Genomic DNA, 25,488 nt, shown 5'->3' on the forward strand with positions numbered 1-25,488 from the left:
GGGGAAACCGCCCCAGTGGCAATAGTTAAGGTTTCCTGACTCAGGGTTTTAATATATTTTAAAAAACTATCATGTTTCTGTTTTGTCTGTCCTTACTGATTTCATAAGAAAAAACTGATTGGAAGACAAACTAGGAATAAAATACTCTGCAGTGTTCTCTAAATGTTAATCACTGTGGGAAAGTGCTTTGGGAAGCCCTGTCCCTAGACATTAGCCCCAACACACACCGTGCCACTCTCTGTTACCTGCACAGTAACAGGTATGACTCCTGCCCTCAACAACCACACCATCCAAGATGCCGCAGGTGCTCACTAATGTCTTGAATGGCTGTGTGAGACTGAAAGTTGAGTGGGAATAAATCAGCTCTCCTGAGAAAACGAGACCAGATCTGGGATGTGGGACAACCTGGCCTCATCCGGAACCTGGCCTGGTCTGGCCACCAGTACCTCTTTGGCCAGGTTCTACGTCTCTAAACTGAGGGGATTGTTTACATTTTTGCAATGTCCTCTTATTTAAGCTGTTTCAATTTCATGTAGATTTCTGATTTGTTAACAGAGGAGAATCTGACTGGAATGTCTAAAGCCCTGAATCTGTGGGGACTGGGTGAGCACTAACTTCTACCCTTTCTGCAGCTGCCAATTCCACCTCTGTTAGATTTTGAAAAAACAGCTTAGTTACTGAACATATAGTCATTGCAATTAAAATTTCCTTATTTAAGGGAAAAAAAAGGTATCAAATGTAAACAAAATAAATGTTTTATTTTAGGTCAAACTAAAATAATGCATTAATGTTACTTTAATTTTTCTTCCTATGTGAAAAATCTTGTCTATTTAGTACACATACTGAGATATAAAGGAATAAACATTAAAAATTAAATAATAAGGCATGTTATATTGAAGACATTGAATCATTTGCCAAATTTAGCCTCAACAGTCCATAACTCTACCAAGTTAAGCTTCCATTTGTTCATGCTAATGAAAGGGATACAACAGAGATTTTCCAAATCCATTAATGCTTAATTTTGGAATAGAACAGAAAGTAGACAAGTTAGACCCATGGCCTATGAATCATGGGAGAGGTCGGTCTGGTAGATGGCAACCACGTTAACTGCCGTCTGTGAGGGCCAGGTTCTCTGCAGAAACACACACGTGTTTCAGTTGGTGTTAGGGCCTGCCACATCATGAGGAGATACAGATCTGGTAGTTAGGTATTCAGCGAGGAGCCTTGAATTCCTAAAGAACCATTTTACAGAAATTGGTGCTTTAATCTAGCGCTTACCATTAGCAATGTTTGTAGAGTACTAAGAATACTGAAGAGATAGCTCAGTGAATTGCTGTTGTGGTAATGAAATAAAGGTAATGAAATAAGACTGTTCTGGGCTGGTTTGAAGATCATGTTATTGCCTGTTTGAGGGAAGAAGGATGGATACTTTTCACCAATGTCTTGTGAATAAATATGGCTCTTAAATTCCCTGTTTTAGTCAAGTGATTGTAGATTTGACAGGGTAGCTAGGCTCATTCAAAACTGCCTAATAGGTACTCATGATGTTTCTGTTTTCTCCATTTTTTCGTAGAAGGTTCCATTGAAATCCAAATTTACAAAGAGTGCATTTGCCCCATGTTTCCACAGGTCTCAAGAATACAATAAAAGAAATTTCAAGTCTGTTTTTTTAAAAAACTCTTAAAACTATGGAAATTATATTTACGACTCTCTAAAGAAGCAAAAATCTTCCCCAAGCTAATTCTCATTTTGCAGAGGACTTTATGTGATACAAAGTGTGAGTGTAGCTCAAGATACTTCTGGAAGTTAGAAGGGAAGCTACGTTGGGCCAACTCTAACGTTCAGTAATGGTTTGGTGGGAGAGGAACAGAAGTGATAGGACTGTCCACAACAAGCTCATTCAGAAGGACTTTTACAACCAAATTTGGAGAGTGTTTCAAATGAATGGAGTGATTTTGACCTTCTCATAATAAATTTTACTTGCAGAAAAATATATCATCGCTTAAATTTTTTTTTGTCAATTAATTGGTTTTTTAAATCTTATTATAAATATCTCAGATATTCAAAATGGCTTAAACAATAATATAATGAATACCAAGGTACCCATCTCAACAACTGAAATATTACCAGCGTAAAGGAAAAAATTATAAATAATTATGGATGACATGATATGTGTGCAGAAAATCCAAAATAATCTATATAGACTATTAGAATTAAAAATATGCATTTAGCTGGGCCACAGGATCCAAGAGCAATTAGACAAAAATCGATCTTATTTCTACATGACAGCAACACAAAAATGAAAATGAAATGCAAAATGATATAATTTTCATTGACATCAAAAAACATAAAATCTCTAGGAATAAAACTAACAAAAGGCATTTATGACCTCTACACTGATATCACTAGCATTAAAAAAATTTTTACATAGGAAATCTCAACTTTGTAAAAATATCAATTCCCCTAAATTTATCTAAAGTGTCAATGTAATCCCAACCAAAACTGCAGCAATGGAAGCGGAAGTAACGGTAGCTATGGAAACATAAAACTTCCAAAAAATAAATAAAGAACAGAAGACAAATGAATAAACTTACATACAACATGACCCCTGCAAAACCAGACGACGGAGTTCGTGTGGATGTCACACTACCTGTAGTAGAAAAACAACAGCAAAATCCAGCAAGCTACTCCCCATACTCTGACACAAGCTTTTACAGAAAGAAAGGGAAGTTTTGGGAAAAGTGCTTATGAAAGAGGAGAGGAGAACTGAACGTTGACCTAAAATGTATCTAAAACCACTACCAGAGAGAGAGAGTTTACCTTAAGTGTGAAAGTGCTGAAAAAGTGTGCACCGGTCCCTGACGACAGAGAAGGGACTTAATGTGCATTTGGGTCATGGAAGTGTGACCTCAGAAAGATAACGCGTTAGGGGAGGAGAGAATTAAAATGTAGGGAAATATATCCTTCAAAAGCCATGGAAGTCACAGAAAAGAAGTAATAGAGGGAGCCTCCACATCCTTCAAGGAAAAGGAAATTAAAAAAAAAAAAATGAAGGAGACACAACCCCTTCCCTCCCACCCTCCCCCTAACGCAAGAAACCAGGTTGACCTAAGCTGGGGCACTTAACCTTGGAAGACAAAAACCATCTTAAACAGCCACTCCTGTTCATAGAAATGCAGAGGTGCAGTGTTTTTTATATAAAAAAGTACTACAAAAGAAAACTTAACAAAGCAAGACATGAATGAAAACAATAAGTAGATAAAAATTCCCTCTGAAAACCCAATGATGAAGCGAAGAAAACTGCAACCACACCATCCAAACTTAATTAAATATTCTGACACAAACTCTGAGGATGGAGAAAGGCACTGTGAACCAGAATCCAAAAATTAATAACATAAATGAACAAAAGTCAGGCAGAAATGAAATAAGAGTTGATGGAAATTTAGAAACAGATATAAGAAATATAAAAAAGGAATAATTATAGATGCCCAAGGGAAAATAAAGTCAGATTAAAATGTAATGAAGGCCATTGAGGGAAAACCAAAAAACTAGTCAGAGAATAAAAATGAAGTAAAGGAAGGAATAAAATGGATCAGAGAGAAAGTAACTGAAATGTAAGAAAGGCAAAGAAAATTCAATTTATATATAATTGGAGTCCCTGAAGATGAGAAACAAAACAATGAAACAGAACAAATCTTTAAAAATATAATTTTATATAAAGTTTATATAAATTTTTCTGAAAGTAAAAGAAGACCTGAGGCTATATATTGAAAAAGCACACCACATACCAGAGAAAATTGGCCTCCAACAACCAACTCCGAGATATAAGGGGAAAAAACCCTCAGAGCTTCCAGGCAAAGTGGTAAAATAACTTATAAGCACAACAGAACGCATGTGTGAACACAGATTTTATATCCACGCCAAGCTCTCCTTCCCATACCAAGGCTGTAGAAAAAGTATTAACGTTTAGAAATTGAAGGAAGTCTGTACCCATAAGCCCTTTTTGAAGAATCTACTGCATATAAACATCATCCAGCCAAGTGATAATGTGGGAAACTTTGGCAAAAAGAATGGTGGTGAGAATTTGTTATGTTTAATTGTAGATCTAAGACTAAATCAAAGTGAAAAGACAAATGATGGTATATATAACACATTCTACAAGTTATTAGTATTATATTCTGACAAGGCAGAAATGATGAAATGGGAGGAGGTGGGGAGGAAAGAGGAAAGTTGAATAAATTTATTGATGATTACATAGGCAATAGGCGAGAGGTAAAGAAAATTAAAAAAGTATCAACAACAACAAACTCTAAAACACAATAATGGGTTAAATAATGAAACAGAGAGAAAAGATATTTTAAAAGAAATAACTGTAAAGGTAACTACAAGAACAAAAGGCAAATCTTGCTAATCACCAAAGAAATAACAAAAAACTAACAAAAGAACAAAGAAGTATCCATCATGTAAAAAAGACACATGAAATATAACAATTCACATAAAATAATGTGGCAAGGTTGAGCCCAAACATATGAGCTTTAACAACAAATGTTGTAAAGGGGCTTAGCTCACCCTTTCTAAGACAAAAGATTTCAAGTTTGGCCCCAAACCAAGATGCAATGTATGCTGTACACCAGAGAAACACCTAACACAAAGCGATTCCGAAAGGCTGGAAAGCCAGAGGACAGAAGCCCACCTGCCAGTGGAATCCACAAGCAAGCAGGTGGCCGTCCTGACATCACAGGAGAATTTAAGCCAAAAGCAAGGTACTGACAAAGAAAGCATTTTTCAGTGCTGAAAGCTGAAATCTGCAACAGTTATAAACATTTTTTCTAAATAACACACCAAACATAGAGGAAGTGAAATTTAGAGGAAACGAGAGAAGCCTGCACAGAAACACATGAATAGGAGAATTTAGTATAAAAAGGAGACAGAAAGTGAGTAGGGATGTACCCACACCCATTACCACAGAGTCAGTTCCGACGCACAGTGAACCTGTAGGACAGAGTAGAACTAACCCATAGGGTGTCCAAGGCAGTAATCTTTACGGAAGTAGACTGCCACGTCTTTCTCCTACAGAGTGGCTGGTGGATTTGAACTGCTGACCTTTTGGTTAGCACTTTAACCACAGCACCACCGGGGTTACTAAAACAAAAAAAAAACCCCATTGCCAATGAGTCGATTTCGACTCATAGTGACTGTATAGGACAGAGTAGAACTGCCCCATAGAGTTTCCAAGGAGCGTCTGGTGGATTCGAACTGCCTATCTTTTGGTTAGCAGCCATAGCTCTTAACCAGTATGCCACCAGGTTTCCCCAGGGTTACTAGATAGTAGGGATATAATCAATGAGGTAGAAATTACGTCTGTATCATAAGTTATAGTCCCTAGGTGGAGCGAAAGTTTAAGCACTTGACTATTAGTCAAAAGGTTGGCGGTTCAAACACACCCAGAGGCACCTCATAAGACAGGCAGGCCTGGCAATCCTCTTCTAAGAGGTCGCAGCCTTGAAAGTCTTGTGGAGCAGTTCTACTCTGCGCACGCAGGGTCACCGTGAAGCAGAATAGACCTAATGGCAACTAACAACAACAACATAAGTTAAACCCCAACTGAAAAAAAAAAATACAACTTCTTGTCAAGCTTGCATGAAATATTCACAAAACCTGGGGTCATATAGTATATCGCATACACACACAAAAACGGTAAATTCCCTAATAGAGAAATATTGTAAATAACACAATCTTATCAAAATACAATAAAATGAAAAATATTATTAAAAAGGTCTTTCATTTGAAAATTTTAAAACCCTTTATTAAACAAATCTGAGCTAAAAGAGAAATAGAAACCAAAATGCAGAATTATAAATTCTGAACTACTATTTCAGATTTACTATTCTCTAAACAACACATTTCAGAATATTTAATGCATTTACGCAGTGTTCAGAAGAAAGTCAAACCCTTAAGTATATGTATCAATAAAAATAAAATAATGAAAATGAACATATTAAATTTTCACCACAAGACTAGTATAAGAGCAACAAAGTAAATCAAAAGAAAGCTAAAGAAGGAAATAAATAAAAGCAAAAAATAATGTGAAAAAGAATATAGAAACAGTGCATTTAATGAACAAATCAAAATATTTTTAAATTAACACACTATATAGACAAACAGATCATGTTCTGAAAAATTCCATAACAATTAATAAAAGGGAGGAAAGCACATGTATACAAAATATGAAGGGAAAATAATCATTCAAAGGGAAAAACATAAAAACAGGCTACCTTTTAGATACCTATATAAGTAAATTTGAAAATTTAGTGTGAAAAGATAATGTACTGGAAAAATCCAGTTTAACAAAATTGATTTCATTAGATTTACATAGATAAGTAGATCAAATTTCATAGAAAAAACAGAAAATCATCAAGGAAACACTCCACAAAAAAGCACCTGGCCCAGATGGCTTCACAGAGCAAGTCCAACAAACAACTGAAGACCTAATAGTGCTCCAGAAATTCACCCAGAGCACTGAAAACGAAGAAAATATCCAGTTCTACGACACAAATGTAACACTGATACTCAAACCTGGTAAAGACAAAAAGAAAAGCATAGAATCATTCACTTTTGAATGCAGATGCAAACCTTCTAAGTAAAATATTAGTAAATAAAATATAATACCACAAAAGAAATGATACAACATGACCAAGTAGAATTTATTCTAGTTTCCATATCAGGACATTCACTAATATAATGGACTAATATAAGATAATAGATCAAATTAAGAGATCTAAGGAGGAAAATCATTTAATTGCCTCCACAAATGTTGAAAACAAAACAAAAAAAAGCTTTTAATAAGTAGTGACATCCATTCCTAATAAATCATTAAGGAAGGTAAGACTCGAGGGTGCTTTCTTAACATGATTACGTAAATGTAATACACACAAAGATAGACTTTTCTTTGCTGAGACATATACTATGTCTATATCTGCATCTACATTTAAATCTCTGATATCTATATCTGTTGTTGTTATTAGTGCTATCAAGTCACTTCTGAGCAACCCTATATACAAAAGAACAAGATGGTGCCTGGTCCTGCACCATCCAAATAATCATGACTGTGTTTAAGCCCATTGTTGCAGCCACTGTGTCAATCCATCTAGCTGAGGGTCTTTCTCCTTTTCACCGACCCTCTGCTTTACCAAACATGATGTCCTTCTCCAGGGACTGGTCCCTCCTGATAACAGGTCCAAAGCATGTGAGACAAAGTCTTGCCATCCTTGCTTCTAAGGAGCATTCTGGCTGTACTTCTTCCAAGACAGATTTGTTCGTTCTTCTGGCAGCCCATGGTATTTTCAATATTCTTTGCCAACACCATAATTCAAAGGCATCAATTCTTCTTCAGTAATAACTTATTCATTGTCTAGCTTTCACATGCATATGAGGTGATTGAAAACACCATGGCTTGGGTCAGGCACACCTTAGTCTTCAAGGTGACATCTTTGCTTTTTAACACATTTTTAAGAGGTCTTTTGTAGCAGATTTGCCCAAGGCAATGCATTGTTTGATTTCTTGACTGCTGCTTCCATGGGCATTGATTGTAGATCCAAGTGAAATGAAATCTTTGACACTTTCAGTATCTTCTCCATTTATTATGACTTTGATTTTTGTTTTCTTTATGTTGAGGTGTAATTCATACAAGGCAGTGGTCTTTGATCTTCATCAGTAAGTGCTTCAAGTCCTCTTCACTTTCAGCAAGCAAGCAAGGTTGTATCATTTGTGTAACGCAGGTTGTTAATGAGTCTTCCTCCAATCCTGATGCCCTGTCCTTCTTCATATAATCCAGATTCTCAGATTATTTGCTCAGCACACAGATTGAATAAGTACGGTGAAAGTATACAACCCTGACTCACACCTTTCCTAATTTTAAACTGTGCAGTATCCCTTTGTTCTGTTCAAACGACTGCCTCTTAGTCTATGGACAGATTCCTCATGAGCACAATTAAGTGTTCTGGAGTTCCCATTCTTTGCAATGTTATCCATAGTTAGTTATGATCCACACAGTTAAATGCGTTTGCATAGTCAAAAAAACACAGGTAAACATCTTTCCGGTATTCTCTGCTGTAAGCCAAGATCAATCTGACATCAGCAATGATATTCCTTGTTCCCCATCCTCTTCTGAATCTGGCTTCAATTTCTTGCAGTTCCCTATCTACACCATCCAAATACTTAGTCCTAAAGCCAGCATCTCCCTTAATGGGGACACACTAGTGATGTTTCACAAAGATCATGAGGCAAGGATCCACACTACTACTCAACATAGTTACGGAAGTCTAGCCAATGCTGCCAGAAAAGAGAATGCACTAAAAGGCATGATACCTGAAAAGCAGAACTACATCTATTTGCAGATGTTTGAGCAGATACTGGAAACCCTCGAGAATCATTGCTAATACTAAACCAAACAATAAAAGAACTCAGCAAATCAGCAGGGTATAATATTAACACACCTTCACACACATAAACAACAACCAGTGAGATGACATAATGGTATAGGAAGGGTGTATCAGTAACTTCAAATATAAGAATCAGCACGAAGCCAACTCCAATGAGGTAGAGGTCAAATGTATTCCAGATTTCCACATTCTTTGAGCTGCTGTACCACTCCATCTCTGACACTGGACACTCTCCCTGCCCTCCACTGTTTGCATTTGGCAGTTCACTGCAGTATCTCACGAACTGTACTTACAATTAAGTGATTTACTAAAGAAAAGGGTACAACTTGGGATCAGAATCGACAGGTTGCAGCTCAAGCATCAGGACCTGGAAGCGTGTAGGCACAGTCTCCCTCCTTCAGTGCAGGACAGCTCTTTCGGCTCCTCTTGGCCCCCTGAGGACAGGCTCCATCCGACCCTGCTGTCGTCACCACCAGCTCTGCAGCCAGGTCCCTTCTGGGCCTGTTGTCACTGGCTCTGTCGCTGTTTCCCTACTGGATGTTCCACTGTCTTCACTAGTGTTATAGCTCTTTTAGGAGGTTCCTGCTTTCCTCTCTCTCTCTGCTTCTCCTTTCTCCCTTCTGCTTCTCTTCTTGCTTCTTTCTGTCTCTAAACCTCTGTGGGGCTTGCCACTTAATTACTTGAATTCCCCATCAATTTCAGGGCATGGCAGGGCCATGAACTGACCAGTGCTACAGGCCACAGACACTTCCTTTGCATACTAGGTATGACTGGGCTACAACTCACCTCATTTGCATAGTATATTGACCAATCCCTGCAAGGTGCATACCAATCAAAGGGCAGGCTGCAGCCTAGGACCAGTCAAAATGTCAAGTTGTTTACAGCTTACCCAGCAAATATCAATAAACCTGGACAAAAGTTACACACCCTTTGGGGTAGAGACTAGGGCAAAGGTAACTCCTCAGGGTTTAGGGGAAAAGGCCACATAAAGGAACTCACTTCATCGTAAAACTCTATTTACAACAGCAAGAAAGAAGACAAAATTATTTAGGACCAAGTTTAACAGAAAATATACCAAATGAGTGTGATGAAAATGTTAAAACTCTCCTGAGACACACACAAGTAGACTTCAGTGTCCATTGTTCTTGGATGAGACAACTCAGCATTATTAAAATGTTACTTCCTTCTAAGCAAATTTATAAATGTAATGCAATCTCAACAAAGACACCAACAAACTTAATGCGAAACTAGTCATGAGAAAACATGAAACCCAAATAGGGGAATACTACAAAAATACTGGGATGTTTTTCTCAAAATATCAACATAAAAGAAAGGAACACCAGGGAATGCTCCAGATTAAAGGAGACAAAAGGACATGGAGACTGAACTCAACATATGATGTGAGTTCAGTTCAGCCATGGCTCCGGACTGAGTGAAGCACTTACTCTCTCCCTGGGTTAGATCCTAGGGACCAGGGCCTCTAACTCATACAACCCCAAATCGTGTGGATGGAAGCAGAGATTCTACAACAGGGATGTGGGGAGTGATGATGAGAAGGGTCAGTGATGCCTCCAGGTACCAGGGACTGAGAACCACATGAGGACCATTACTTTGAGCCAATCCTACAGGGTTTGTTCCAGAACCAGCACCAGTGCCTACACCACAGCCCTGGAAAGCAGGACCTGTGATGAGGAGGATACTGTATCTCACTGGACTCCTTCCATCCTGGAGGGATTGATATGTTTTCTGTTATGGGTTTGCCTCTGGTGCCCACAGTACCTCTTCCCACACCGCTGCTGGTGGTTCATAAGGGGTTTGGTCCACCACATGAGATTGGCACGGCACTCCCTCCTACCATGGCTGAGAGGTCAATTGTCCCTCTACATTCTGTAGTGCATGGAAGCTGTATACCCGTGTAATGTTGGAGCTCACAGTCACCAAGAATCCCAGCTAAAGTGCTGGCTCTTCTCCCTCAAGCCTTTTGTCTCGTAGCTGTTCAGTGCCTCTCCTGTAGTGGATGCCTGTGGTTGGCACTGACATGAGACCCACACATAGACCCACTCCCATCAGCCCCTCCATATGCCTCTTCCCAAGTTATTTGTCTCCCGTTTCCCAATCTTGCCCCTTCCCGGACCCTGACCAACCAGCCAAGACATTCAACCTATCTAGGAGCCCATGTATATCCTTACCTTTGAGTACTTCTCTTTTGACATCAAGTTTATGACTAAGTGCACTGCTCTGAGCTCTGCCCACTTGGAGAACATTTCTTCATTGTGATTCTTTAGGACCCCACCCATTCAGCAGCAGCGCATTTTTGTCTTGTGTTACGTGATGTTGGTACCTGGGTTTACCTCTCCTGCGAGCTGGCCACAGGCGTGAGCTGAGGTGGAAGTATAGAGATGGAAGTCAGAGGCAGGAGAATATGGGGCATCTGTACATGGGGCTTAGTCATGCCTTCTGGGCTATCTTGGCCCAGACTTGGAATCGCCACTCTCTTTGAAAGGCAGAGTGCTGCTGTGTTCACCCAGATTCATGACTCCATGAGTCTGACAAAACCCAACTCATGATGGGCAGCTCCAGTTGCATAGTTAATTGATGCCCTATGGCTGAATATTCACAGGGGCATGCCACAGCAGCTCTAAACAATCAAGAGTTCTCTGCTGCTGAACATACAACCTCACTCCAGAACCCTAAGGATCTGTAAGGCAAGTTTCCTACTGAGGGAGGGGGTACCAGAGACTCCACATGGCATCCTTTTATATCACAGAAATCACTAGCCCTTTTGGTCCCCAAGGCTGTATGGCCCAATCACTAAGTATGGCAGCCTGGACTGCTGCAGCTTGCTGTCCTACTCTGAGCCCTACTAAAGCCTGCAGCCTTCCCAAGAGCTGGTAACTGAGTCTATGCAGCATTTCCAAGTGTTTCCATGGACTACACCTATTTCTTAGTTATTACAAGGTGTAATGATTTCTTCTTTACTCAAGATCATTAACCCCTAAAGACTCCAATTTGGCAGGCATTCAGAGTACCTTTCACATCCCGTTCACTGTTCTTGTTAGATGCCATCGAGTTGGTTCTGAGTCATAGTGACCCTATGCACAACAGAACAAAACACTGCCCAGTCCTGAGCCATCCCCACAATCGTTGTTATGTTTGAGCTCATTGTTGCAGTCACTGTGTCAATCCAACTGTAGAGGGTCTTCCTCTTTCCCGCTGACCCTGTGCTCTGCCAAACAGGATGTCCTTCTCCAGGGACTGATCCCTCCTGACAACATGTCCAAAGTATGTAAGATGTAGTCTCACCATCCTAGCTTTCAAGGAACATTCTGGTTGTACTTCTTGTAAGAACAGACTTGTTTGTTCCTTTGGTAGTCCATGGTATATTCAATATTCTTTGCCAACACTGACCGTGTACTCTGTGAAGCAGGATGTCCTTCTCCAGGGGATCATCCCTCCTGATAACAGGTCCAAAGCATGTGAGACAAAGTCTTGCCATTCTTGCTTATAAGGAGCATTCTGGCTGTACTTCTTCCAAGACGGATTTGTTCATTCTTTTGGCAGTCCACGGTACAGTCGATATTATTCGCCAACACCACAATTCAAAGGTGTCAATTCTTCTTCAGTCTTCCTTATTCATTCTCCGGCTTTCACATGCATATGATGTGATTGAAGATACCATGGTTTGGGTCAGGCGCACCTTAGTCTTTAAGGTGACATCTTTGCTCTTCAACTCTTTAAAAAGGTCCTTTGCAGCACATTTACCCAATGCAATGCATCCTTTGATTTCTTGACTGCTGCTTCCATGGCTGTTGATTGTGGATCCAAGTAAAATGAAATCCTTGACAACTTCAATCTTTTCTCCATTTATCATGATGTTGCTCATTGGTCCAGTTGTGAGGATTTTTGTTTTCTTTTTGATAAGGTGCAATCCATATTGAAGGCTGTCGTCTTTGATCTTCATTAGTAAGTGCTTCAAGTCCTCTTCACTTTCAGCAAGCAAGGTTATGTCATCTGGATAACAAAGGTTGTTAATGAGTCTTCCTCCAATCCTGATGCCCCATTCTTCTTCATATAGTTCAGCCTTTGGGATTATTTGTTCAGCATACAGATTAAATAGGTATGGTGAAAGAATACAACCCTGACACACACCTTTCCTGACTTTAAACCAATCAGTATCCCCTTGTTCTGTCTGAAAAACTGCCTCTTGATCTATGTAAAGGTTCCTCATCAGCATGATTAAGTGTTCTGGAATTCCCATTCTTTGCAATGTTATCCATAATTTGCTATGATCCACAGAGTCGAATGCCTTCGCATAGTCAATAAAACACAGGTAAACATCCTTTTGGTATTCTCTGCTTTTAGCCAGGATCCACCTGACATCAGCAATGATATCCCTGGTTCCATGGCCTCTTCTGAAACTGGCCTGAATTTCTGGCAGTTCCCTGTCAATATACCGCTGCAGCCATTTTTGAATGATCTTCAGCAAAATCTTGGTTGTGTGTGATATTAATGATATTGTTCTATAATTTCCACATTTGGTTGGATCACCTTTCTTGGGAATAGGCATAAATATGGATCTCTTCCAGTCAGTTGGTCAGAAAGCTGTCTTCCATATTTCTTGGCATAGACAAGTGAGCACCTCCAGCGCTGCATCTCTTTGTTGAAACATCACAATTATATTCCATCAATTCCTGAAGCCTTGTTTTTCTCCAATGCCTTCAGCAGCTTGGACTTCTTCCTTCAGTACCATTGGTTCCTCTTGAAATGGCTGAACATCGACTAATTCTTTTTACTACAATGACTCTGTGTATTCCTTCCATCTTCTTTTGATGCTTCCTGCATCGTTTGATATTTTCCCCATAGATTCCTTCACTATTGCAACTCAAGGCTTGAATTTTTTCTTCAGTTCTTTCAGCTTGAGAAACGCTGAGCGTGTTCTTCCCTTTTGGTTTTCCATCTCCAGCTTTTTGCACGGTCATTATAATACTTTACTTTGTCTTCTCGAGGCGCCCTTTGAAATCATCTGTTCAGTTCTTTTACTTCGTTAATTCTTCCTTTTGCTTTAGCTGCTCAACGCTCAAGAGCAGGTTTCAGAGTTTCATCTGACATCCATCTTAGTCTTTTCTTTGTTTCCTGTCTTTTCAAAGACCTCTTGCTTTTTTCATGCATAATGTCCTTGATGTCATTCCACAACTCGTCTGGTCACTAGTGTTCAATGGGACAATGGTCTCCAAATTCAGGTGGGATCTACTCAAGGTCATATTTTGGCTCTCGTGGACTTGCTCTGATTTTCTTCAGTTTCAGCTTGAACTTGCATATGAGCAATTGATGGTCTGTTCCACAGTCAGCCACTGTCCTTGTTCTGAGTGATGATATTGAGCTTTTCCATCGTCTCTTCCCACAGATGTAGTCAATTTAATTTCTGTGTGTTCTATCTGGTGAGAGTTTATGTTGGTGAAAAGAAGGTATTTGCAATGGAGAAGTCATCGGTCTTGTAAAATTCTATCATTTGATCTCCGGCATTCTTTCTGTCACCAAGGCCATATTTTCCAACTACTGATCCTTCTTCTTTGTTTCCAACTTTTGCATTCTAATTGCCAGTAATTATGAATGCATTTTGATTGCATGTTTGATCTGTTTCAGGCTGCAGCAGCTGATAAAAATGTTCTCTTTCTTCATCTTTGGCCTAGTGATTGGTGCATAAATTTGAATAACAGTCACATTAACTGGCCTTCCTTGTAGGTGTATGGATATTATCCTATCACTGATAGCGTTGTACTTCAGGATAGATCTTGAAATGTTCTTTTTGATGATGAATGCAATACCATTTCTCTTCAAGTTGTCATTCCCAGCATAGTAGACTATACGACTGTTCGATTCAAAATGGCTAATACTAGTCCATTTCAGCTCACTAATGCCTAGGATATTGATGTTTATGCATTCTGTTTCATTTTTGACGATTTCCAATTTTCCTAAATTCATACTTTGTACATTCCAGGTTCCGATTATTAATGGATATTTGCAGCTGTTTCTTCTCATTTTGAGTCGTGCCGCATCAGCAAATGAAGGTCCCGAAAGCTTTACTCCATCCACGTCATTAAGGTCGACTCTACTTTGAGGAAGCAGCTCTTCCCCAGTCATCTTTTGAGTGCCTTCCAACCTGGGGGGCTCATCTTCCAGCACTACATCAGACAATGTTCTGCTGCTATTCGTAAGGTTTTCACCGGCTAATGCTTTTCATAAGTAGACTGCCGGGTCCTTCTTCCTAGTCTGTCGTAGTCTGGAAGCTCAGCTGAAACCTGTCCTCCGTGGGTGACCCTGCTGGTATCTGAATACCGGTGGCATAGCTTCCAGCATCACGGCAACATGCAAGCCCCCACGGTAGGACAAAGCGACAGACATGTGGGGGTCCTGTTCACTAGCTCTGATTAATACAATCTTGTTCTGTGGAGGGAAAAGATGATCAAAGTTGTCGAGACTGTATGTTGTTGTTGTCAGTTGCCTTAGAGTCAGTCTGACTCATAGTGACCCCACGTACAAAGGAACGAAACCTTGCCTGGTCCTGTGCCATCCTCACAACTACTGTTATGCTTGAAGTCGTCATTGTTACCACTGTCTACCCTTCTTGTTGAGGGTCTTCCTCTGTTTCCTTAACCCTCTACTTTACGGAGCATGATGTCCTTCTCCAGGGACTGGTCCCTCCTGATAACATTGCAAAGTACATGAGACAAAGTCTTGCCATCCTTGCTTCTAAGGAGCATTCTGGCTGTACTTCTTCCAAGGCACATTTGTTCATTCTTCTGCCAGTCTACAGTATATTGAATATTCTTCACCAAAACCATAATTCAAAGGTGTCAGTCAATTCTTCTTCAGTCTTCCTTATTCATTGTCCAGCTTTTGCACGCATATGAGGCAATTGAAAATAGCATGGCTTGTGTCAGGCACGCTTTAGTCTCAAAGTGACATCTTTGCTTTTCATTACTTTAAAGAGATCTTTTGCAATAGATTTGCCAAATGCAATATGTTGTTTGATTTCTTGACTGCTGCTTCCATGAGTATTGATTGTGGATCCAAGTAAAATGAAGTTCTTGACAGCTGCAATATGTTCTCTGTTTAACATGATATTATTAATTGGTCCAGTTTTGAGGGGTTTTTTTTCTTAATGTTGAGATGTAATTGATACTGAAGGCTGTAGTCTTTGATCTTCATCTGTAAGTACTTCAAATCCTCTTCACTTTCAGCAATCAAGGTTGTGTCACGGTCCTTAATGAGTCTTTCTCAAATCCTGATGCCTCATTCTTCTTCATACAGTCTAGCTTCTCAGATTATTTGCTCAGCATACAGATTGAATAAGTATGGTGAAAAGGTACAACCCTGATGAACACCTTTCCTGACTTTAAACCATGCAGTATTTCCTCTTTGTGTTTGAAAGACTGCCTCTTGGTCTATGTACAGTACCCAGGGCAAGAAAGTGAATACGCACTGTTGTTATTCTCAGGTACATGCAGACTGCTTTTGATGGTCCTTCCTGATTGATACTGAAAATAATGTTTTGCTAAATTAATAGGTGCATTTCAAGGGATATGTTTTGGTACAGGTAATATACCTATCACAGCAGTTGTGATTAGGCCTTCTCCTTAATTTAATTTACAATAATTTGCCGTTACCCACCATCATCCATCTGGATTGTATAGGCCCATGCCAATGATTTAAAGGGAATGTGATGGGGACTACCACCTCTCCATCCTTTAGGTGTCTGAGAGTGGCATAATCTCTGCTACTGGTCCCAGGTTGTGACATTCTCCATTTAGTTTCTTAGGTGGGGAGTGGGTTGTTTAGGAGCTTCCACTTGGCTATTCGCTTTATGACTATTACTCCATAGCTCAGGTAGCCAATACTAGGGCTTTCCAGCTGGTTTATATACTCCAATTGTACACTCATGTACAAGAGAGCAGAATGAAAGGTAACAAGACTACTTATCACTCTAGGGGGCCAGGTGGCATTTCCCATCTTCTGACACCAATGTCACCTTAATACTACATCCAACCACCCTCAGAAGATCTACCCAGTCTCTTTGCCCAATGTAAGGGGTACTGGTAAAGGCCATAGGCCTTTACGATGTAGGCTTGTTGTTGTTAGATGCTGGGGAGTTGATTTCAGCTCACAGTGACCCTATATATAACAGAATGAAACACTGCCTGGTCCTGTGCCATCTTCACAATCATTGTTATGCTTGAGCCCATTGTTGCAGCCACTGTGTCAATCCATCTAGCTGAGGGTCTTTCTCTTTTTTGCTGAGCCTCTACTTTACCAGGAAACCCTGGTGGCATAGCGGTTAAGTGCTATGCCTGCTAACCAAAGGGTCAGCAGTTCGAATCCGCCAGGCACTCCTTGGAAACTCTATGGGGGCAGTTCTACTCTGTCCTGTATGGTCGTTGTGAGTCGGAATCGACTCGACGGCACTGGGTTTGGTTTTTTTGGGAGGTCTACTTTACCAAGCATGATGTCCTTCTCCAGGGGCTGATCTCTCCTGATAACATGTCCAGAGTATGTGAGACATAGTTTTGCCATCCTTGCTTCTAAGGAGCATTCTGGTTGTACTTCTTTCAAGGCAGATTTGTTCCTTCTTTTGGCAGTCCATGTTATATTCAATATTCTTCACCAACACCACAATTTAAAGGCATCAGTTCTTCAGTCTTCCTTATTCATTGTCCAGCTTTGACATGTATATGAGGCTATTGAAAACGCCATGGCTTGGGTCAGGAGCACCTTAGTCTTCAAGGTGACATCTTTGCTTTTCAACACTTTAAAGAGGTCTTTTGCAGCAGATTTGCCCAATGGAATGCATCTTTTGATTTCTTGACTGCTGCTTCCATGAGTGTTTATTGTGGATCCAAGTAAAATGAAATCCTTGACAACTTCAATCTTTTCTCCATTTTTCTTGAAGTTGCTTATTGGTCCAGTTGTGAGGATTTTTTTTTTTTTTTTAATGTTGAGGTATAATTAATACTGAAGTCCATGGTCTTTGATCTTCATCAGTAAGTGCTTCAAGTCCTCTTTAAGCAAGCAAGGTTATTTCATCTGCGTAATGCAGATTGTTAGTCTTCCTCCAATCCTGATGCCTCATTCTTCTTCATATAGTCCAGCTTCTCGGGTTATTTGCTCGGCACACAGACTGAGTAGGTATGGTGAAAGGATACAATGCTGATGCATACCTTTTCTGATTTTAAACCATTCTTACGAGATGTTTACCTGTGTTTTACTGACTATGCAAAGGCATTTGACTCTGTGGATCATAACAAATTACGGATAATATTACTAAGAATGGGCATTCCAGAACACTTAATTGTGCTCATGAGGAACCTGTACATAGATAAAGAGGCGGTCATTTGAACAGAACAAGGGGATACTGCACGGTTTAAAGTTAGAATGATGCAGGGTCAGGGGGTGATTTATTCTATATACTTGCTGAATGTCACAGCATCCTTCGTCTGGTCTTCACTGTAGTCACAGGGTTCTGGGTCTGAGGCTGGGCCAGGGTCATGATTTTCTGTCACAGCCTCCAGATCCCCACTCTCAATCATTTCCGGCTATAGAAGTCAAATGGATACTGTCATCTTCCTATTTTTCTAATCATTCTTCTCTAGGTTGTCAACCATCACCTAGACCCCTCTAAGCTGAGGAGCTCTGGATGTCACTCTGACTTGCTCCCCATTGGATACCCTTGGGTCTCCACAGTGAAGTACAGTCTAGGATCTTCTCATCCCTGCTGATGCTCTGGCTGTCAGCACTATAATAATTCCTGTCCATCAATGCTGGCCTTCTCAGCCATGGCAAAGCCTCCCTCTCCAGTGTGTTCTATGTTGCCTTATGAATCAAAGGCCTTTTGGCCACCAGTGGAATGTGGCCAGGAGGTGGGTCCTTAGAAAGTGAATGGATTCTATATGCACCCCTCTCCGAGTCTCCTGTTCCTTCCCCAGTTTGCTGCCAAAACAGTTCCAGCATCTCTGCTGTATTCCCACTAGAGAAGGGGTCAGTAAGCCTTTCTGTAAAGGGTCAGACAGTAAAAATATTAGGGTTGTGTACCATGTAATCTCTGTCACGACTACTCAGATTGCCATAACAAAGGGTCATGTTTTCATTGAATAATGAAACTAGGTTTATTTTGTTAAATGTGGTATTGTTTCATTGGAATTTATAAGCCAAAGTAGAAAGAACATTGTGTAAGTGGGCTGGGCAGCTTTATCGCTTAGAAAGTGAGTAAGAGAAGAAGTATACTTTATAGGAATATACATTTAAAGAAATATCAGCATATTCTACATTGGTCCTTCCTCCCTCCAGTATATTCTATTTGTTACATTTCAAAATTCTCCAAGTATATTCTAAAAGTGATGCATCCTAGGCCCTGCTCATACCAAATGGACAAGTTGAAAATCATGCAGTTTAAATGGTGAACTCATTTTGAGTGAACTAACTCCTAAATACAACAAACGTCCTGTAGTCAAATCATATTGATCAAATTTTGATTCTTTAAAAGTTGTTTTTGTCTTCATAACCCATGTCCATAGTTCTCATTGTTGTTAGGTGTCATTGCGTTAGTTTTGACTCATATTAGCCATCTATAGCAGCATGATATAAATATATCTAAAGTATTTGAGTAGGTGAAAATTTTTTGAATTGGTGATGCATATCAAAACACAAATCCAGAGATTTAAAAACTTTTTCACTTCAAAAATGTTTAAAAAATCTATACGCATTCCATGTTTAGCCTCAAGTATCACTAATAAATTTTCTAATTCACTGATTTTCTAGCCTACGTGAGACAATTCTCCTGCTTAACAGACAGTTTTGGGTAGCATTTTTAAGTCCTTGGTATTCGGTAGCTTAGTATTTCCAAAGTGCAGTCCACATTGTGATACGGTTTTTCGCTTTAAAAAATACAGCTACATCATCAAACAATTGTAGTCAGCTCTAAGGTCAACCAGTTGAATGGAATCCTTTATTGCAGGACTTCTCAGGGCCTTTGACATACAAACAGTCACTGGCCTCTAAGCAAGTGATGCTAGAGAAATAGAGAAAGCACCTCCTCTTACATCTGCTGTATCACAGAACCCTCAGTAGTCAAGGGTATCAGAGGAACACACTGTGGAAATCACTTTAGAAAATACGTCCTGTTAACAACAGCCCTCTGCAATGAGCTTAATCAGGTTGAATTTAAACTTTTTTAAACCTTTAATGAGGCTAATGTCATACTGAACAAATAAAATGTACAAGATTTACAATGGATTATTCATGACGAAATAGTAAAATTTTGACAGGTGCAATGATATGATACGTGGATTTTCTCCACAATGATTTGTGGCTGATGAGTAGGTGGGGTTCTATATGAGAAAAGGTTGACCACGAGTTGGTAACCATTGACGCTGGGTGATGGGTACATGGGGATTCATTAATACTACTGTCACTACTTTTATATAAGTTTGACACTGTCCACAGTAAAAATGTTAAGAATAAGAAACAGACCAAACAAGAAAAAAAGAAAGAAAGCCAGTAAATTACTGTTATTAACATTTAGGCTTCAGATGAACTGTGTCATATTTCTTCACAATACATACCTTATCCTGCTAAAAAAAAAAAAAATTTTTTTTTTTTTTACCTTATTTCCTTCCTCACGCTAGCCTGCGCAGTATCTACCTAGGCATACACACTTTAAGTGATAACAAAACAACATCTTGTCAAAGGAAATGATATGCAATTCACCATTCATCCTGGTCAGCATCGCAGTTGCAGACATACTGAGAATCAAGGCAGTTCCCCTCCAATCCACAAGTACATTTTTGAGCATCAGGCAAAGAACCTCCCCAGTAAGTGTGTGTCTCATTGGTTCTTCCAACCCACCAGCTCAGTGGGGCTCCACCTGAAAGACAAGTGTGAGAAAGGTGAAATCAACTTTCCTGCCTACACACCACCCCTAGAAAGCCCCGTTTTCTCCCAGGTTAGTGTAGAGAAACCCAAAGAGAAAAGATAATTCTTAACATTGTAACAGGATGGTGTTTCTTTAAGAATTCTAGCCAAGGTACCTGTTTGCCTCTCTGTTTATATTACACTATCAGTCATTTTTTTTTTTTTATCAGTCTTTAAGTCATTGCTGTAAATTTGTAAATTTTTAGAAAATGAACAGTTAGTATCTAACTCCTTTACTAGTGGTATTAGGTAATTTTTGTGAAGCACAATTATGTAACTTCTTTAAGAATGACATTAAAAATTGAGTAACCATCAAATAAAAAACAACTTATATGCTGACACTAGCATCTGTTTGGGATCATGAAATGCCTGTTTGAAACAAAACCAAAACAAAATCAATATATTATGCAAAGCCCTTGATTTCTCTGCTGACATTATTCTCTGAGAAATTCTGTCTGTCTAATCGTGGTACCCGCAGGAGGCAGCAAGGTGGGAAACACTCCCCATGGGATTCCTGTGGTATTAAGTTTTCTTTCTTGTACTGAAAAGTGTATCTATTTATCTGTGGAGTAATACAATGATGGTTGCAAATCTTCCTCCAGCCTGAATCTTCCTGCTCACATCCCTGAGCCTGTGCGCCTGAGTCCCTCGTAGACTTGAGCACACCCTCCCCTTCCTAGGACTCCCTGAGAGACCCAGATACTTAGATCCCTTCTAAATGATATAGTCTTGCCAAGTAAGAGAGACAGACATGGCAGGGAACATTCAGGAGGGGGTGGTCAGCAAAGGGAGAGGCAAGGAGGCAATTCCCTTCTAAAAGAAGGTCGGGGTGGGTGGTGGAAATGCCACTGGCGGAGGACCTGGGCACCGGGAGGGGACACTGGGGTGTTTGCTCTTCTCAGGTGCCAGGTGGTGTCTGCATTTGCTTCTGAATCTGTAAGTGTCAGCAACAGGTCCCACAGACAGTCGGGAATTTGGGCCACTGCTCTGGAGCTTTCACCCGAACTCACGTTGGATTCATAGCCTCTGCTACAGCAGAGACTCTGAGACTCACTGACACCAACGGCATTCCTGCCACCAGCTCCCAGCAGGTCTGAGAAGAGTGTGGTGTGCATGAAAGCTTCAAAGGTGGATTTTAAAATTCAGTTGAAAGCTCACTGCTTCAAGACCAAAGGTACTTAAAATACTTAATAGATACCTTTGATAATAACACTTTAAAATTTTAATTACTTTACCATTATGCTTTCAAAAATTGTATAGGAAGGAAATTATTGTACTCCAACTTGTAATTGTATTTTTAATATACAAATTCCTCGTGTTGCCAATAAAATAGTAATATCAAAAGTTCTAATGGTATCAAGGGCATTTGGTTCTATTTGTGACTTTTTAAGTATTCTAGAGATTTGGGGAGAGTACAGCAAGCACTTAAGAAAACTAGAGAAGAAACAGGAAAAATCCCAAAGGATTGGGAGATGTGTCGCCCTGGCTCACTGGGTCCCGCCTGGCTGTGAGCCTACCTGCAGCCTCAGGCTTCCTGAGCTGAGCTCCTGAGCCAAGCACAGCCTGAATCTCCCTCTATTATGGGGCCATAGGGTCCTGGCCTGGAAAGGTGCATTTTGGGACCATCTGTAGGCACATTCATCACAGCTTTATTTAAGAACTGAGACTGCTTTCTGAATTCCAAAATTCTGAGCTGTACTTGTCAGCCTGCCTCTCTCTCCTGCCTTTCCCAGACTCCAAGTTCCCAGGCCCTGCTCCCTGTCTCTCCGTGACCTCACCTTCCAAAGTGCCCTATTCCCGTCTCCCCAGCCCCACCCATTCCAGGTGCTCTAGGATTCAAAAACCTTAAGACCTGTGGATGGAGCACTCTCCCTACCCTCAGTCCAGCCTTCACAGGGACACCATGAGCTACACAATGCTCACCCATCCTAGCCACCTGGGACAGGTGTGGGAGCCCCTGAGGACTAGGCAGATTGAGTAGAATCTCTCTGGGTGACATCAGCACTGGTAATCTTTGCACAACGTCACCCTGCACCCCCCAGGCCCGACAGAGCCACCCTGCACCCCCCAGGCCCGACAGAGCCACCCTGAACCCCCCAGGCCAGATAGATCTGCCCTGCACCCCCCAGGCCAGGGGAGGCCAGGAGCCCTGGAGCCGCCCCATCTGAGCCCCACCACGCACCTGGCCCTTCCCGGAGCCGCGACCTCCTGCAGTGATAGGCAAGCTCCTGCTGGCAGTGCCCAGCGCGCATCACTGTGGCCAGCAGCTGCCCTGCGCCAGCCTGGTACTGGAAGTCTGCAGAGTGTGGGCGGGTGGGACTGGCGCCCTTGACCCTTGTGAGGGCGGAGCTGTTGTGATGCAGGACAGTCCACGGGGCATCTAGGGGCGGAGGGGCGAGAAAGGGGACAGCATCACCACCCGAAGGAGCCCCAAACCCTCCCAGTCACAGCCACTCCCGGTGGAGACAACATGCTCCGGGTCTAAACTGTTAAATGGGGGCGGGGGAAATGGCGGCCTTTTTACTATGATTCCTGCGGATAGATATCTGATATAATCCCTTCATAAAAAATTGGAAAATTATGAAAAGTCCAGGTATTTACCTAGACATAGCTATTACAGAAAAGAACTGGTCATTAAATGTCTAAAATTACACAATGTAAAGAAGACTTTACTACTCTCAGACAATACTCTGTGCATCGGCCTCCTGGGCTCTGCCCCTTTGCAGGAGGCCCAGGGGTTCCGCGGGATGAGAGAGGCGATGAGAGGCAGGGCCTGTGTCTGGAGGCATAGCCCGCTGAAAGGCCTGAGCTGGGATCTGTGATGCCGGCCAGGGTCTCCAGACCTCCTGAGTGTACCTCCAACTGACAGCATCTTATGGAGGAGTATAAACGCTGCAACACTTGAATGCTGGTGCAGAAGAAGGCCTGGCAGATCCCCTCAAATTCTGTGCCCACTCTGCTCGGAGAGCACAGCCGCCAATCCCCTTAAGAAAAGCGGTCAGTTCTATGGTCCATTTTCACTAGGCCTTTACAAATTAAAGGGCCGGGAAGCAACCAGGTGGAGCTGTTGGTGTTTGTTTTGATATTATGTGTGTCTGTGTGTACGTTCACTCACAAGAGTCTAAAAATCAGAACGTGTGACCAGCACACACAGAGATGTGCCACTCCTTGTCCTACTCTCTGGTGTCCTGGACGTGTGGCCTGGTAAAGAAGGCAGGAGACACAGGGTCGGGTCTGTTGGAGTCAACCTCCCCACCCAGGTGCCTCCACCCTCAATGCGCTGTGCGTCCTTAAACATCACGGCCTTCTACAATGAGGACAGCAGTGATGGCTGCTGTCCTAGAGTCGGAGAACTTGGAGCTGGAAGAGGACTTTGGGGTCTCGTACTGCACACCTCATTGTCCCTGGCGATGAAACAGACCTGGAGAGTCAAGTAAAGTGCAGAGTCCACGTCGATGCAGCGAGCCCTGACTTGCACCTGGAAATCTGTGCAGGTTCTCAGTGCGTGTTCTGACTCCAGAGTCTGGTGTGACCCTTAGTGACCACTGGTCCACCGTGCTAAGCTCAACTATGCCAATTTTCAGTCTAGAAAATTAGACTAATTTAGCTAATGGGCTGGGTCCATCAAGATTCACATAAGACAGTGACTCGCTCTATTGTTAAAACACCTCCATCCCATCGTTTTGCTGAATCCTGTCCCCTCTACCATGGTATCATTCACACTTGGTCATGCATCTCTGCAATACAAACTCCTGATTCCAAACTCTGAAGGCTCACTTGCTTTCAGAAAGCAGGTGGCTGGATTTTACACTTCAAGCAAACCTGAACAGAAACCAGGAACACATCTGCTTTGCTCTTTCTGTGTCCCCAAGCTGGAAAAAAAAAGAGCACCGTCGTGAAAATCCAGACATCACTGATTTGGAGACTGACCTCCAGAAAATGAGGGCAAAAACATTTTTCTCACAGCTGTCAAAAAGAAGTCCCACTTGTGCCAACATGTTACCATCTAAGGCAGGTGGCTAGCTGCTGCCTGGTTTCTGGTGACAGAAGAAAGCTGGAGATGAACTCACGGTGGCATGAGCCCCTGGAAACCCAATGCTGAGCCTAGAGGGCCACCACACTCTCGCCTCAGAGGATGCAGCCCCACCTGGTGTCAAAGTGGCTGAGCCTGTGCACTGTGCCACTGTCTGAGTCTCCTGCAACTGTGGAGACAAAGCATTGCAAGCCGGGGGCTTAAATAAGTTTATTCTCTCTTAGTTCTGGTGGCCAGAAGTATGGAATCAGGGTGTTGGCAGGGCCATGCTCTTTCTGAAGGATCTAGAAGATCCTTGCTTGTCTCTTCCAGCTTTGGCTTCAGGCATTCCTTGGCTTGTGGCTGCATCACTCCTATCTCTGCTCCGTCATCACATGGCCATCTTCCCTCTGTGTGTGTTTTTTCTTTGTTGTCACATGCTGTTTTCCTCTCTGAATCTCTTATAAGGACACAACTCAGGTTGGATTAGGGTCTACTCTACACCAGTGTGATCTCATGTTAACTAGTCACATCTGCAAAGACCCTATTCCCAAACAAGATACACTCACAGGTACTGGGGGTTAGGATTTCAACATATCTTGGCTGGGAGCATGCTTCAATCCACAGCAGCTACTCTTCAGACAGAAACATAGATGTTGGTGAGAGCTGAACCTTTTCTTACCATTCAAATGAGAAAATGAATCCAAGAGAAGACAAGTCTCCATGTAAAGATCTCTGATTTCCACTGAGGGTAGCCTTTTGGGGACAATGGTCAACTTTACAGCAGACCCTTGCTTGGCCTTCCCACGGTGATTGGAAAGCCACTCCCTGACTGTGCTCCCAAACCTGGTAGATTCTCCCAGGACCCTCTGTGGTCAGTTCTCACCCACTCCCAGCTCCTGGCAGCCACTGATCTGTGGTCTGTCTTAGAAATGGAAATATCTCAGGGAAATGCCATTCTCCACCATGTTCCATTATCCTGGGTCTAACTGACCTCCAAAGTGGAGCATTCTTTTTTCCTTAATCTTGGGGTTCGTGCTAGAACAACCCCTACTCCAGGGCAATGCCTGT

The 25,488-nt window shown here is 41.6% G+C and overlaps 1 protein-coding gene across 1 annotated transcript in view; it reads right to left on the bottom strand.

Moving 5' to 3' along the window:
* The window catches only part of LOC126078305 (contactin-associated protein-like 4), a 205,728-nt gene that overhangs the window by 43,291 nt on the left and 136,949 nt on the right, over positions 1-25,488 (bottom strand). Inside the window, exons 13-14 of the mRNA XM_049888754.1 lie at positions 22,588-22,785; positions 20,202-20,358 (exon numbers count right to left, since the gene is read on the bottom strand). Coding sequence (XP_049744711.1) covers positions 20,202-20,358; positions 22,588-22,785 — 355 coding nt within the window. The remainder of the gene's footprint in view (positions 1-20,201; positions 20,359-22,587; positions 22,786-25,488) is intronic.

The sequence above is a fragment of the Elephas maximus genome, chromosome 6, assembly GCF_024166365.1.
Source record: "Elephas maximus indicus isolate mEleMax1 chromosome 6, mEleMax1 primary haplotype, whole genome shotgun sequence".
Classification (NCBI taxonomy): Eukaryota; Metazoa; Chordata; class Mammalia; order Proboscidea; family Elephantidae; genus Elephas; species Elephas maximus.